This window comes from Megalobrama amblycephala, linkage group LG16 (genome assembly GCF_018812025.1).
Source record: "Megalobrama amblycephala isolate DHTTF-2021 linkage group LG16, ASM1881202v1, whole genome shotgun sequence".
In the NCBI taxonomy this organism is placed as follows: Eukaryota; Metazoa; Chordata; class Actinopteri; order Cypriniformes; family Xenocyprididae; genus Megalobrama; species Megalobrama amblycephala.
Window position 1 is genome coordinate 39,563,090 of NC_063059.1, and position 17,075 is coordinate 39,580,164.

The window sequence follows — 17,075 nt, forward strand, 5'->3', positions numbered from 1 at the left end:
ACATCTAAGTGTACTCAACTGTGCTATTTTGAGACACCATGAAATATGAATTAACATGTGCTTTTAATCTCTGTATTATAAAAATTTATTAAGATACCACTTATAGTACACTTGACCCCAAAGGCACCATATATGTTTGCTATTAAAGTAATCCAGTGTAAATTCTGTAACTTCTCTTTGATTTTTCCAGATCTGGTCCTGTGGGCGTCAGTATCACACAGTGATCACAGTTCACACCTGCAGTGAAGCTCCTCCCACAACAATTCACCAATAAATACTGGGAATATTCACATCATCCTACAAGAGAAGGACAAACTCCAGGTGTAGCAGCTGAAATCTGTGTGACTGTTAAAGATGGAGTTTATTAAAGAGGAGATTGAAGACATGAGTATTTCAGAACCATCCAGAATAAAACATGAAGAAACTGAGGAACAAATAGGTTGGTGTCCATTCTTGATTCTTCATTGTGGACTGCTTTGGTAGCTTTGAAATAATAAGCATATATATATATATATATATATATGTATGAAAAATGATAGAGAAATGCATCTAAATGATCATAAACTTGCATATAACATTGTAAATCATAATAATATATTAACATATTAACAAATTAATGACAGAACTGACCGTTGCACAACAAAGATACTTCATACACAGATAGTTTTGTTTTTATAGTTTTGTGTTTTGCTAAGTATATTTTTTTTTTTCACATTTAACCTCATTGAACTGATTCTAACAGCTAATTATGTTTATTTTAGACCAGATGAAAGTGAAAGAGCAAAGACACAAATTAAATGAAGTAAAGAAAGACTGTGACATCAAAACTCAAGGAACAAAAGGCAAAAAGCTGCACACCTGCTCTCAGTGTGGAAAGAGTTTCACACATAAAGGAAATTTTAAGACGCATATAAGAATTCACACTGGAGAAAAATATACATGCACTCAGTGTGGAAAGAGTTTTTCTCATGCATCAGATCTCAGTTATCACCTGGAAGTTCATTCAGATTATAAGCCTTATGTGTGTTCTCTCTGTGGAAAAAGTTTTTTATGGATACGTGATTTTAAACTTCACCAGAAAACACATGATGAAGGTAAAGATCGTGTGTGTTGTGACTGTGGAAAGAGCTTTACTACATCTAGTCATCTGAAACAGCACCAAAGAATTCATACTGGAGAAAGACCCTTCAAGTGCTCATATTGTGACAAGAGTTTCAGTTGGTTGAGATCACTGAAATTACACGAACGACTTCATACTGGAGAGAAGCCGTACCACTGTACTCAATGTGAGAAGAGTTTCAGAGATGCAGCATGTTTGAGAATTCATCTGCTCCATCACTCTGGAGAAAAACCATTTCACTGTGATCAATGTGGTAAAGATTTTATTTCATCATCAAATCTAAAACAACACCTGAAAGTTCATTCAGATGAGAGGCCTTATGTGTGTCCTCTCTGTGGAAAGAGTTTTTCACGGCTGGACAGTTTTAAACTGCACCAGAAATCACATGATGGAGTGAGAGATCATGTGTGTTTGGAGTGTGGGAAGAGCTTTACTACAGCTGGTGATCTGAAACGGCACCAAAGAACTCATACTGGAGAAAAACCTTACAAGTGCTCATACTGTGACAAGAGCTTCGCTCATTCTGGATCCCTGAAATCACACAAGCGAGTTCATACTGGAGAGAAGCCGCACCACTAAACTCAGTGTGAGAAGAGTTTCAAACATTTACGAAGCCTTCATGATCATGTAAAAAAATCTAGCATTTTATTGCAAGCCGTTTTGACTTTTATTCATTCTCATGATATGAATTCTTGATATCAACAATTCAGTTTTCACTAGTTAAAATGCTAATTCTTGATCTCAGGAATTACATTTCTACTAGTAACTATGACAGTTGTTGATATCAGGAATTACATTTCCACTAGTAAAAATGTTAATTCTTGATATCAACAATGATGTCATCACTCGCAGAAATATGTATTCTTGATATCAACAATTGAATTGGTACTAGTAACAATATTAATTTCTGATATCATGAATGTGATTGTTACTAGTAAGAAAGCCATTTTAGATATCTGAAATTATATTGATATCAGAAATACAGTACAGTCCAAAAGTTTGGAACCACTAAGATTTTTAATGTTTTTAAAAGAAGTTTCGTCTGCTCACCAAGGCTACATTTATTTAATTAAAAATACAGTAAAAAAACAGTAATATTCAGCATCATTACTCCAGTCTTCAGTGTCACGTGATCCTTCAGAAATCATTCTAATATGCTGATCTGCTGCTCAAGAAACATTTAATGTGTACAATTGTACAAAATATTTGTGTACAATATTTTTTTCAGGATTATTTGATGAATAGAAAGTTCGAAAGAACAGTGTTTATCTGAAATCTAATCTTTTGTAACATTATAAATGTCTTTACTGCCACTTTTGATTGATTTAATGCATCCTTGCTGAATAAAAGTATTAATTTCTTTTCAAAAAAATAAAAATAAAAATTCTTACTGACCCCAAGCTTTGTATTTCAGATAAATGCTGTTCTTTTGAACTTTCTATTCATCAAGGAATCCTGAAAAAAAAAAAGTACACAACTGTTTTCAACATTGATAATCATAAATGTTTATTGAGCAGCAAATCAGCATATTAGAATGATTTCTGAAGGATCATGTGACACTGAAGACTGGAGTAATGATGCTGAAAATTCAGCTTTGCATCACAGGAATAAATTACTTTGTCAAATATATTTAAATAGTACACAGTTATTTTAAATTGTAATAATATTTCACAATATTACTGTTTTTTACTGTATTTTTAATTAAATAAATGTAGCCTTGGTGAGCAGACGAAACTTCTTTTAAAAACATTAAAAATCTTAGTGGTTCCAAACTTTTGGACTGTACTGTATTTTCAGATGTCAAAAATGAAAATTTTTACTAGTAGCAATTCAATTGTTGATATCAAGAACTGACATTTCAACTAGTGACAATTGAACTCTTGATATCAAAAATTCACATTTCACTAGTAGCAATGTAATTATTGATATCAAAAATTATGATTTTTACTAGTAAGAATTTTTTTAAGTATTTCCGATATGTGAAATTGAAATTTCAACTAGTAAGAAATCAATTCTTGATATCAACAATTGAATATGAATGGCAGCCTATGGTGACATTTCACTAGTGAAAATACAATTACAGATATCAAGAATTCTACTAGTGGAAATTCAAATGTTGATATCAAGAATTAACATTGTTACTAGTGGAAATGTAGTTCCTGATATCAACAACTGAATTGTCAGACTGAAAAAATTCAGTCTGATATCAACAACTGAATTTTTTTTCTGTTTTTTTTCCCTTTCCTTTATTTTTTACGCTTAATAAGACAATGGGAATCACGAATGTTCATTAATGTACACTGTGCCTTTTTGAAATAAAAAATGTAATTTGTTACATTGAGACTGGAATTGCTGACAACTTATTACAGCAGTTCAAAATGAAATTGATACATAAAACTTATGTATCAATGTAATGAAATGCATTGTGTGTCCTGGTTTATTATTAATTAGAGTGTAGTAATTTGTTGGCAGAGAGTTTTTCACAGACTCTGTCTCAGCCTGTTCACACCAATTAAATGTGCTTAATGTGCCACTTTACAGAAGATCTCAGACATCAACCATGATGAATGAGGTGAAAACAGGGAACTTTTAGAGACGAAGAGGGTTTTTGGCAGTTCAGTTAAACATGATGGTCCTGTTGTTTCTCTCAGACTTTGGAAAAGAATTGAACAAACCTCATTTTAAATGCAATTAATATCTAACTTGTATCAAAATACTCCATATTCCTGATGGAAAACATATGTTCACTTAATTTAAATGTAATTAAAATAATCCAATATAAATTCCGTAATTTATCTTTGAATTTTTCCAAATCTGGTCCTGTGGGCGTCAGTATCACACCAGTGGCGAGGCCAGAAATTTTAAAGTGAGTGGACCTTGGTGAAACAGGGTGGACCTCAAAGCCTACTCTCAAATTACATTTTTTACAATATTGGATAAAATAATTTCACAATTAAGATTAGTTAAATGTGATTTATTGTTAGCCAACAGTTTCATGAATACAAAATTCATTCTTTAATAAAATAAATAATGAAGAGAACAATAACAGAACAATAACCAAAGATAATCTCTGTGTTGGGGAAAATCTGAACATTGTGGCAAGCAGCAGACCAACATCTGAGAGAGAGGGAGAGGGAGATAGAGAGAATGGCGCAAGTATACAGGCTGAGTGCATACCATTATGCAGGTAAACATGAATACGAGCCAGCACATATCCTTTTTGAATTAAAAAAAATATATACATCTACTGAGGATCCCAAAACAGACTTTTAAAACGATAAACTAACACAATATTATTAATAGCAATTTCTAACACAAATTATGAAATAAAATCAATTTAGGGCTACTTACTAATTTGATTGTTTTTGAAGCCCAAACAAATCATCTTAAAGAACAAGATGTAGACGTCTTGGCTTTGCGTTGTAAATCGCAGTGATTTCATCGTAATCCAAAGACTCCGTAATCTCACGCTCATGAGTGGCGAGGTGCTTTAGGCGAGCGGTTGCCATGGAGGCAAGCATCAGAAGCGCAACTGTCTATGACTTCCATTAGTGACTGGAATGTCTGCCCTCCCTCAGCTTTCCTACGCATCTGATGCGTAAACACAGTCAGCTCAGCATCCTCGATTTTTATGCCATAATGCTGACTTGGAGATTCAAGCAAGTCTTTGTCAGCAAATGTCCCGGACTGTGGTTGACATGCTGCTTTCATTATTCCATACTGATCGTCGTGAAAACGGCTCCTTAGCTCGGTCAGCTGTCAGTCCAGTATCTCATTCCATAAGCACTGTAGGTCATCATCGTTCCTCACATAATTTCTCGAAATATTTGACACAACCACTTAGCCACAGAGCCTGGCAGGCAACTTTCTTTGTCAGGAGATGGTTACATCCAAGTTTTTGATTTCATGTTTAGTCATTAACTCATCTGTGAGTTTCAGAACTTTCTCAAAGTCGCACTGTGAATTATCTCTGAAGACGGTAAACGCATCTTTTAAGCCATCAACAAGGTGGATACAGTCTAAATCACACAGTGTCGGGCTTTGCAGTCCTTTTGTGGCAAAGTCACTGCACTCAAAAAGTTTCCCAAATATGACTAATAAAAAAAGGAACCACTTCGTTTGGATCTGTTGTAGAAGACCCTGTGCCTCGATTTTTGTCTGGCTATGGTTACTTCCACTACATTCGACAAGTAATTCTAAAATACAATCCAATAAAATAAGCAACTTGCTTACAGACCCAGATTTCGAGCTCCATCGAGTGTCAATGGATCGCTCAAGTTCAAGACACTGGCGATTTGGATGAAGTTGTTTCTGTATTTCCATAAACCTGGCGTGTCGGATGCTTCCCGTCATGAAAGTATGTAAAGAATTAAGTGTATCCAAAAATGTGCTGACTTGACTGGAAACTTTTGATGCTGCTGCCAGAACCAGATTTAGGCGATGAGAATTACAGTGCACGTACACTGCATGGGGAAAGGTCCGCTTCAAAAGAACATGCACTCCCTCTTTATTTCCAGACATAACGGAGGCCCCATCGAAGCTGAAGCCTACACACAGAGAAGGGTCCAGCTGTAGTGGTTCAATCACTTCCAGAATCTTTTTTGAGATGCCAGCTGCAGTCATGTCTACAGTGGCCACAAAACCGACGACTCTTTCCTTCAGCATTCCCCGGTGAACATACCGGATACACACTGCAATTAGCTCTTGTTTTGACTGGTCTTTGTACTTGTCAGCGATCAGTGCGAAGTAAGTGTCCGGTGTTTCATTCAATTCTGCCTTTATCTTCCGCAATAGTAAAGAAGCGGCCGCCTCCAGCAACTCGTTCTGCATATCAGAGCTCATTAAAGTGGTGTTTTTAGGCATCTCCTCAAGCCGTGCCTTTATTTCGGGATCATATTTGGAAATTAACTTAAACAGTTGTAAAAAGTTGCCTTGGTTCAAAGCATCATCGCTCTCTCTGTGACCACGTAGTGGTATATCTTGTTTGGCACAAAACAACACAATGTCCAAAATTACCTTTAAATGTTCCCGATTTCGTTGTACGAATAACAGATTCATTGCATCGTGATTCATCTGGTTGACTACTGTGCCACGGCCAGATTTATGACAGGCTCTATAGACATTATACTTTTCGAGAGCGATCAGATGTTGCTTACTCCCTTGGTGCTGCTCACAGGCCTGTGGGATGCGTTTCCAATCTCGGTATCTCTCGTTAAACACGTCCTCAAACATAGTGTCATTAAAATGATGACACATCTTGCAGTACACTGCATCGTTTTTTATGCTGTACTCTAGAAAAGGGAGCTTTGTGTACCACTTGGAAGCAAAATTTCTGGACTTGCCATGTTTTGTTGTGCGTGGAAACTCGCGTAAATGGGGCTGAGCAGGTGGTTCATCAAGTGTGGATAAATGAGTCGGTGAGTTGCATTTCTGAAGAACGGGCCCGGGTTGAGATGAGGTGCTGGTGGACGGGAGAGATGACGTTGTGGGCTGCTGGTCATCAGTTGACTTGTCTGTACTGTCGTCATCATCATCATCGAGTGTAGATTCAGGCTCTATTCTTGGTTTTTAAAAATATTTAATCAAAAATATCTGTTTGGACATGCTTGCCTTGTGCGTGTTCAATATTAGTTTATTCCACTAGTAAATGTAAACTCATCTTCCCCTCCCCCCCAACAATCCGTGATTGGTTAAAACAGTTACTAATAGCCTATTGTTTGGCTGTTGCAGTTAGGCTATTTATATCTAAGACAAGTTTTCACACTAAAATAATTATTTATTTCTGAAACTTGATTTGCGTTTTTGAGCTGTATTTGAGTCATTATTATTGTCATGGATGCGTGATTTTTCTCTCCTTAGTCCACAAAAAATATTTTGTGTCTCATTTGATTGGGTGGACCAACCGTCAATCTGAGTGGGCCAGTGTCACCCTGGCCCTTCTGTAGCCTCGCCACTGTATCACACAGTGATCACAGTGTAAGGCCCGCCAAATCAGCCCAGCGGCGTTCGGTCTTTTTAGGGTGGCAAAGTAGTTTAATTCCAAGTAATCTTTTATCTGGCTAAGTTTGTTGTGAATGTCAATTTATTATTGGTCATTTGTATAATAATAATTTAGCTATACATTTGATTATTCTATTTAACTCTTTACTCTTATTGTACTCGTTCATTTGGTTCTCAGAGTCGCACAGGGTCCTCGCACTGGCCATTCATTAAGTATGTCTTGGTCACTAGACAGAGGTAATTGACTATACTGTTTAGAAGGCCGCTTTCATGCTTGCTCTATCTAAAAGTATTTGTTTAGTCCCCATAGATCTGTATACACTTGAATTAAAGTAACACTATCTCTAGTCAGAGGTCACAGCCACTACTACAGATAAGCCGACCAATATTACTTCTCTTATAGTATCTTTGGTTTGGTTATGCCATGGTTTCCCACGTACACTTAACTAGAGTAACATTACATTAAACAGAGGTAAGGCTCACCCTATTTAGGTTGGTCGATCAACATTTTGTTGTCCTAAACAGAAATTCCCTTTTTAGCCTTTACAGTCTAAGTACACTTGAACTAATGCCAAGCGTTAGTCGGAGCTCTAAAATCACAGTTAGTGTGCCCTATGCTCCACTCAAAATCTGGACTTTAGTCCGTTACTAACCTGATGCAGATTTGCGGTAACAATGGATACATCGTAATCTACTGAAGTCAATAATTTCAGAGTAAGTCAGAATAAAATCAAATGTGACAATTTATTGTATCATGCCAATTACATAATCAATTCAAAGATGATTAATACAAAACATCAAATGCTCAGAAATAGAGTAAGATGCATACATGACATTAGAAAAATACAGATCTGTGAGCTCATCTGAATACATAATCGACCTGAGCCTTTTGCAACATTTCTTTAAATACTCAGACCAAGACAAAACATCCCTTACAATCAGAATTTGCATTGACTAGGGTCACAGACCTAGAGAGTTTGCACCTTACTGTGGAGCAGGAGGCAGTTTGGATAAAGGACACCCACGGTTGCAACCAAGGTATCTCTAAACTCTTAAAATCTTTAATACCTTTGGCTTACTTCCATGTAGACAAGACCATTGTACCAGTTGCACTGAGACATTTCAAACGATACCAAACATGTATAGCATTCTGTGATGACTGTTCACATTAAACCATATAGATTTTGGGTGAATTTCAGGTCATCTCTGCATGTAGAGAGAAGAGATGGGGGAAGAGGGGGTGAAGAAAAGAAAATGTAGATTAAGGCAGGTGTGATTGATTCAGTGTGATTGTGTCTTGGATGGGGATGTTAATTTCGCAAGAGAGAGTCCAAATGTCCTTTCCTTTGTTTTCTCAAAGAGTAGACCAAGCAGTCTTACAACAGTTCACACCTACAGTGTAGCTCCTCCCACAACAATTCACCAATAAATACTGGGAATATTCACATCATCCTACAAGAGAAGGACAAACTCCATGAGTAGCAGCTGAAATCTGTGTGACTGTTAAAGATGGAGTTTATTAAAGAGGAGATTGAAGACATGAGTGATCCAGAACCATCCAGAATAAAACATGAAGATACAGAAGAACAAATAGGTTGGTGTCCATTCTTGATTCTTCATTGTTGACTGCTTTGGTGGCTGTGAAATAATAATCAGTTTATGGTTGATAAATAATTCTAAATGTATGTATAATCCAGATTTAATCACATTAATGGGTGAATGACAGAACTGACCTTTGCATATTAAAGATACTTGACACACAGACAGGTGTTTGTAATTTAAATATTTAACCTCATTGAACTGATTCTAACAGCTTAATATGTTTATTTTAGACCAGAAGGAAGTGATGGAGCAAAGACACCAACTACATGAAGTAAAGAAACACTGTGACTTCAAAAGGAACAAAAGCCAAAAAGCTGCACACCTGCTCACAGTGTGGAAAGAGTTTCCATAATAAAGCAGACCTTAACAAACACACAAGAGTTCACAATGGAGAAAAACCGTATACATGCACTCAGTGTGGAAAGAGTTTCAGACAAAAAGGAAACCTTAACACACATATTAGAGTTCACTCTGGAGAAAAAACGTTTACATGCACTCAGTGTGGAATGAGTTTTTCTCAATCATCAAGTCTCAATAATCATCTGCGCATTCACACTGGAGAAAAAACATTCAACTGTGATCAGTGTGGTAAAGATTTTATTTCATCATCATATCTAAAAATACACCTGAAAGTTCATACAGGTGAGAGGCCTTATGTGTGCTCTCTCTGTGGAAAGAGTTTTTCACGGCCGGACAGTTTTAAACTGCACCGAAAAATTCATACTGGAGAAAAACCTTACAAGTGCTCATATTGTGACAAGAGGTTCAGTCAATCTGGACACCTGAAATCACATGAGCGACTTCATACTGGAGAGAAGCCGTACTACTGTACTCAGTGTGAGAAGAGTTTCAGAGATTCAACAGGTTTAAAATATCATATGCTCTTTCACTCTGGAGAAAAACCATTTAACTGTGATCAGTGTGGTAAAGATTTTATTTCTTCATCACTTCTAAAACGACACCTGAAAGTTCATTCAGATAAGTGGCCTTATGTGTGTTCTTTCTGTGGAAAGATATTTTCACGGCTGGATAGTTTTAAACAGCACCAGAAAACACATGATGAAGTGAGAGATCATGAGTGTTGTGACTGTGGGAAGAGCTTTACTACATCTACTCAACTGAAACAGCACCGAAGAATTCATACTGGAGAAAAACCTTACAAGTGCTCATATTGTGACAAGAGTTTCACTCAGTCTGGAAACCTGAAATCACACGAGCGAGTTCATACTGGAGAGAAGCCGTACCACTGTACTCAGTGTGAGAAGAGTTTCAAAGATGCAGCAAGTTTAAAATATCATCTGCAGTTTCTGGAGAAAACCTGCAGTGCATTAGTTAATGCACCTGGGAACTAACATGAGCAAACAATGAACAACTGTATTTTCATTAACTAACGTTAACAAAGTTTATTTAATGAACACAGAATGAGTTTAGAAAGGTTGCGGAAAGGTCCGCGAGCCGGGACTCGATCCCTGGTTACAACAGAGATGCTTACAATTTCTGTTTGTATTACCATTGTTGTTGTTTTTTCCTTTCTTCTAGTTTTTATGCCTAATATGACAATGGAAATCATGATTGTTCATTAATGTACACTGTACCTTTTTGAAATAAAAAACTAAATGTAATTTGATTTTTTAATTTGTTAGATTGAGACTGGAATTGCTGACAACTTGTTACGGCAGTTCAAAATGCATTCTTTCCTTTAGGAGACAATAACTTTATTTGTCATGTACATCGATCTTTGCAACTTTGCAGACCTTTTACATTCACAAACACATCGCCTCTATTTCTGCTGCATGACGAAACATTGCAAAAATATTTTCCACCGAAATTTAAGTAGACAAAAATTGTGATGTCACACTGCTCAGGCCCCTCCCACGGCCACTGACTGACAGTCGTCCATTACTATAGCTTCTGCCCTCAGTGAGTTGTACATCATCCACCATTTCTCCGCACTCTAGCAGCTTTACCGACAACAGCAATCCTGGTGTTCTTTTGTTGGATGTAAGAGTAAACATAAGAGTCTTGATTTTCTCCCAACATCTGAGCCACTGAGGACACAGTAGATTAGTTTCATTTTTGAATGAATTCGCCCCAAAATATTCCTAAATTTGTTTATGTCTGGGCAAATCATTTCATTCCAGACTGCTTTGTGAATGAAGGGCAATGCAAAGGGACAATACAAAACACAGGTTTAGCTATAAAGTTGTTACTCAAGTATGGATCAGTACCTGCTGTTCATGATCCAGCTTATAGTCTCTGGAGCGATACTGGAAATGGCAGTAATGAAGGGGAGATAGAAATAGAAATAACATCTTTGTTTTGATTCATCTATTTAATGAACACAGAGAATGAGTTTAGTTTTAAACACATTTATGTTTTTTTTTAAAAAATCATTCTATCTTAAAGGCCCCAGTATACTTCAAACTACGTTCTTTTTCGTTCTTCGTTTAGGGGTAAAACGAAGTTCGATATTTGTGACCAGCGATATACTGTAAATGAGCATCTGACGCCACCCACACTGCTGAGAGTGACGGTTAGATGAATATGTAAATATGTGCTGTACACTTTCTTCTCAGTAACAAAATAAACACAACAAAAATGAGAAAACAGCAAGCATTTATTATAGAAAGCATACAAAAAGGGTCTGATCATAACAGCATGGGAATGTTAGCACGAGCTCTACAAATTAGCACTCCAGTCACGTCACGTCTTCATATAGCACTTTATTCAATAGATTGCTTAAAATCAAGCAGCTTTACAGTATCAAACATGAAAAACAATATTAGTGCCTCATTTTTTTACAAGCACAACTTCATTTTGTAGTGATCAGCGAAAGTTACACATTCTTTTTACAAGCATAACTTCATTTTGTGCTATAAAGCTGCTATCCAGTGTGTTCATGTTTTCACCCACGGAGATCTTACCTCGACGAACTCAAACAAATTAAATGAGTCAAAGACGCGTCCCACGCGAGTGAAGGTGGAGCCTCAGCGCACACCTCCTCTTACGTTATCGTCACTGACCAATGGTAGTACGGAGGTGTTTTGCAGCTGGAGCGAACTTTTCCTGAAAGCCGTTTCTAACTTCCAAAAAGAACACAAAACGAACTTCGTTTTGGCCTGATTTTGTTGGAAATTACGTCACACTAGTTCTTTCTTTGATTTCGTTTGAAGTAAACCGAGGCCTTAATACTGATGAAGGGGAGAGCATGCACTTTATTACAGTTCATCAGAGTTGTTTTACGGATATAAAGTTGACCAGTTTATTAAGCACCCCCATCGAAAAAAAAGAAAAGAATAAGGTCTGCATATATTTGTTTAATGTTTATTTGTAAGAAGTGTTTTTGTGTAATTTGATCATTGATAAGGGAGAGAGAGTTTACGGATAAGACTTTATTGCACATTTCTTGTACTGTGTTTTATTCAGCTCTTACAGTGATTTTCTGGAGTGAAAACTGATGCTTCATCTTTTGTGTGATGTACAATAAACCTCATAAAACTCATCAGTAAAGTTTTAGCCATCATTCGGATGGGGTCCACTAGAATAGGCTTGCAGTGGATCCAAGCAAGATGACAACATAATTTATAACCGTGATTAAACTAAAACTATACATGTTTTGTCTCCATGCAGCATATATTCTCTGGCTCTGTAGCAAATAAAGCATCATTATCTGACTCTGTTTTGAACTGAACACCATTATTGGCAGTTCATTTTCAGTGCTTGAGATTGTCCTGTTGTTTGTTGCATGAGCTCTTGAAGCTCTGCCCTCTTCTTGAAAGTGGCCAGGGCAGCAGCTCATTTGAATATGGGCTTTGCAAGGTTATAAAATGGCATGAATGCCACAGAAAATATAAATTTTATTAGACTCAAAAATCTTGCTAGCCATAAATCAGTTTGTGTTACTACCATTTGTTTCCTGGCCTTGCAAACTTTATAAGTTGAACAGAGTCTTTGCAAACCACCATATTCAGTTAATGACAGGTCGATTTCAAGCCTGTAACAATTCACCTCTCTTAACTATTTCAACGCTGTATTTTACCCAACATATTTAATTTAACATTATGACATTCCTTGATACCAACATAAAAACTAATATTGACCAACAACGAATATTCAAAAGCAAGAGAATCTGCCGTAACAGTCCTTCCAGCAGCAAGAGAAGATGGCGTCGGTCACACTGTGAGCATGTTGTCTGAGCATGTATCACACATGCGCAGAAGCCTCTGCCCTTTCCCAAATCTAACTAAATTGAGTTGACCAAACTTAAATAAATTTCATAGATGACCCCATTTAAAGAATGGAGACATGTAAAAAAACAATACTGTAACTGTAATCGAGTGAAGGTGAATAGAATGTTGAATCCATATATTATTATTATTATTATTATTTTTATTATTATTACTGAATTTTGTTAATTTAGATATCGTGTTTGCTTCAAAACAGTGCGGAGATGTGATTTACTGAATGCGGACCCTTTAAGAAACTTTCCTTTTCTTTACTTTTCTCTCTCTTTGATGCTATTATGAATGTAACTGTAAGTGTGTGTTATATTAATGTTCTTGTTAATGCAGTAAAAAGAGAGACAGAGAAGGACGAGGCACGAGAGGAGTGCTGAAACTTTCAGCTTTTGAAGATGAATGTGAAGCTGTTAACGATCATGAATGAAGGATAAATGTGGAATATTTTCTTCAGATATATTTCCTGTCTGCAGGTCAGAGTTCCATTTTAAGGTATAATTTTATGTTTGTGTTATCTAAATGTACATTGTAGAGAGAGTTAAATATAGTCATTCATTTTGTCATTAAATCAGCCTTTTTTCAGTCTGTACATATTTATTTTATCTTTGTTAGATTTCTAATTCAACAAGTTAACCTGTGATTTTATAAATCTTTATAAGATCTGGATTCCCATAAAAATGAGCAACCTTCCTATATGCCATTTTAAATGCTACTAATAAATAACCATACCAAAATTATCTTTATTTCTTCGTAACCTCCATAACATTGAATTTGGCAGATCTGGTGTCCCTCACAAGTCACCAAATACAAAAGCTTCAGTTCAACCTTCAATGAAACAATGAGCTTTTCTCTGTTTATTTTAAAATAAACCTATAGATATGTTTATCAGAGGTGGTACAGGGATTCATCCAATTAGAAATATGCATTATAACATAGAAATGCAATACAGACATTCAGACAATAACAATATTATTTTTTTGTTTCAGAAAGTTCCCATATATTGAATTCCGTCCGTTGCTTTGTGCTACTGCAAGTGAACTCAATAAACCTCTTTAGACATGTTTTAGACATTCAAGCTCTGTCAATGAGTAAAGTCTATCCATTCATCCAGATAGTTTGTTTTCAGGTACTTTATTAGCAAGACAAATATTTGTATGTTTGTATAGTCAAAGTAATTGCACCATTTCTGCATATTAAAACTGTGAAAAAGGAGAATATAATGCAAAACAGCAAAGAAAAACAAAAGTGTTGCCTAACTGACAATTACTGAATGAATAGACTGGCAAAAATAACAGAGCCATTACATTTAACTGAGCTGCTAAAACGTCTATATCTCATTCAATAGTTGCTGTTTTCACCTCATTCATTATGGAGATGTCTGAAATCTTCTGTAAATTGGCACATCAAGCTTGTCATTAGTGTCAGACAAACTACAGGATTGTCACATTATGTGATAATCACCTATTAATGTGTGTTTTAATGTTTAACCCCTCATGTTAAATACATGACTAAAAATACTATTATTAAAGGCTGCAGAAACCATACATGCAAACTCTCTTATCTGATACTGAAATGCACAATTCACATGATTAGCGCAGATCTGATGAGTTTTTATTTGAATGTATATCTGAAGGGAAATGTCTTCATAAAAGTCTGACATCATCTTTTTTTTCTTTCCTCAGTATAATGCCTAATAAAGTAGTGTTTATAAGTGCAGCACTTCTTGTGTTCTGGGGTAACCACTGTAATTCTGCACCATCTTCTCATCGTCAGTGAATTTGAATTTTCTTTCAGCCTGCCTGCCGTTTTTGTTCATATAACATTACATAATTTTTTAGGCTCAAATTGGAGGTTTATCATTTTAAAAAATTGGTCAAATCTGGTATTATTAAAACTATAAAGCAACACATAGTTCTATTCTAATATCAGAACTTTCTGAAATGATTTCACTATTTTAGAAGAATTGTTACTTATACTTACAACACTTTTTCTATTCAATTGGTGCATATTGTTTATATCCTTACAATATTCTGGTTTACATAAAACTGGGCAACCTAGTTGAATTAAAGACACCATATGTGTTTGCTGTTAAAGTAATCCAGTGTAAATTCAGTAACTTCTTTTTAATTGTTCCAGATCTGGTCCTGTGGGCGTCAGTATCACACAGTGATCACACAGTTCACACCTGCAGTGAAGCTCCTCCCACAACAGTTCACCAATAAATACTGGGAATATTCACATCGTCCTACAAGAGAAGGACAAACTCCAGGTGTAGCAGCTGAAATCTGTGTGACTGTTAAAGATGGAGTTTATTAAAGAGGAGATTGAAGACATGAGTGATCCAGAACCATCCAGAATAAAACATGAAGATACTGAGGAACAAATAGGTTGGTGTTCATTCTTGATTCTTCATTGTTGACTGCTTTGGTGGCTGTGAAATAATAATCAGTATATGGATGATAACCCATTTTAATCATATTTAATCCTTAACCTGCACCACATAGTCATCTGCCCCAGATAATTGTTGTTTATATTCACTGCATTATAACATCACACTCTTAAGACCCCGATATACTTCAAACGAAATCGAAGAATGAACTGATGTGATTTCATTTTGAACAAAATTAGGCCAAAACGATGTTTGTTTTGTGTGTTTTCTATGCGAAACCCGAAATATGACGCATATAGTTGTGCCCCTATTGACAACAGGACACTTTTATTTCAATGCATTGTTCCCTTTTATTTGCGTCATATTTGGGGTTTCACGTAGCTCAATTGGCAGAGCATTGCAATATATAACATTATGCAATCATGTGATCATGCGGTTGTGGGTTCGATCCCAGGGAACATATGTGCTCATAAAGTGTATATGCACTATATATCAATAAGGGTACGTTTAGGGGTGCGGTGGGTGTAGTCGTTAGTAAAAAAATGAGTTTTGCTAAATGGAAATAGGACAAATGGTGTAAATAGTCCACACATTGCATTTAAATTAATACGCATTTTGATTGGTAACGACAGTTCCACATCCATGAGACCTTTGTTCATCTTCGAAACACAAATAAAGATATTTTTGATGAAATACATTTTGATTATATTTTTTTTTGTCCCCCGTAGAAAGCAAAATTATTACCACATTATAGGACCAAATAGTCAATGTAACTACTAGTGGTTCAACCTCAATGTTATAAAGCGACGAGAATACTTTTTGTGTGCAGAAACAAAACAAGAATAATGATTTTATTCAACAATTTCATTTCTCTGTGAAATAGATATAGCTCCTGTTGCGATGGGTACTTTAGAGCTACAATTATGATCAAGCTACATAACACAATTTAATAGATTTATATTATGCTTTTACTCAAAACTCACTTTAAACCAGTGTTACTAACTTCCAATTGTGTTTTAATTTGGATTTTAATCATATAATGCTGTTAAAATGTTATGGATAGCAGCTAACGCTACACCTGCTTAGCATTTATAATGTAAACATCCTTTATTGATATGAAAATGCCCCAAATCGCATGAAAATCATAAACAAATCATATATTATCGTAATTGTGTGTTTATTAGCTTCTTGTTTCACGTGTAAAAACGTTTCTTGGGGTTTGTTTTTGTTGGATCTCAGACTGAGAAAGTGTACACAGGACAGCGTCATCCAGAAGGGCAGGAATTATGGTCAAGTAATATGTAATAATATACAAAATGAGTCAGAAGGCACTCTGGCTAATTACGATCTACAAGCAAAACAAGTAATAAATGTCCATTTGGGTCAAATTTGAGCCTTTCACAAAAATTAGTTTATTGAGCCCTCATCTAGCAAACCCAATGCTCACGTCCAAATCGCAATTAAACATCTAAAAATATCTTTATTTGTACATTTTCTAGAGGAGTTATTTTCTCTGCTCGCTTCTCGATGACTGGCGCCTCCCCTCAGCACACGTTTGGTATTGTTGTAAAGTGCAGCATTCTAACTTAGTGAATTTTCATAACGAATTCTCGATGGCATGAGTCTAAACCAATGAAATGTGATTTTCAAATGTGGATGTAAACAAAACAATTTTACTTGCGCTAATTGACAGATCTGAAGAGTGCGCACAAAGACACCTCAGATA

General features: G+C 35.9%; 4 protein-coding genes across 4 annotated transcripts in view; all 4 read left to right on the top strand.

Annotated features, from left to right (window-relative positions):
- LOC125248622 (gastrula zinc finger protein XlCGF52.1-like) overlaps positions 1–17,075 on the top strand; it is a 150,071-nt gene that overhangs the window by 86,161 nt on the left and 46,835 nt on the right. The window lies entirely within an intron of this gene.
- Positions 1–17,075, top strand: part of LOC125248653 (gastrula zinc finger protein XlCGF17.1-like) — a 103,890-nt gene that overhangs the window by 21,461 nt on the left and 65,354 nt on the right. The gene's annotated exons all lie outside the window — the stretch shown is intronic.
- Positions 1–17,075, top strand: part of LOC125248609 (gastrula zinc finger protein XlCGF52.1-like) — a 244,508-nt gene that overhangs the window by 1,235 nt on the left and 226,198 nt on the right. The window contains exon 2 of the mRNA XM_048160619.1: positions 191–439. The gene's annotated coding sequence lies outside the window, so the exon portion shown is untranslated. The remainder of the gene's footprint in view (positions 1–190; positions 440–17,075) is intronic.
- On the top strand, positions 355–10,388 carry LOC125249456 (gastrula zinc finger protein XlCGF8.2DB-like). Its single transcript, XM_048161759.1, has 2 exons — positions 355–439; positions 9,020–10,388. Exons 1-2 carry the CDS (start codon positions 355–357, stop codon positions 10,072–10,074), a joined length of 1,140 nt encoding a protein of 379 aa, XP_048017716.1. The 3' UTR covers positions 10,075–10,388.

Coding starts and splice junctions, on each gene's coding strand:
- LOC125249456 (XM_048161759.1), top strand. CDS start 355: ATGGAGTTTATTAAAGAGGAGATTGAAGACATGAGTATTTCAGAACCA. Junction 440..9,019: donor AGAAACTGAGGAACAAATAG/GTTGGTGTCCAT, acceptor TGACTTCAAAAG/GAACAAAAGCCAAAAAGCTG.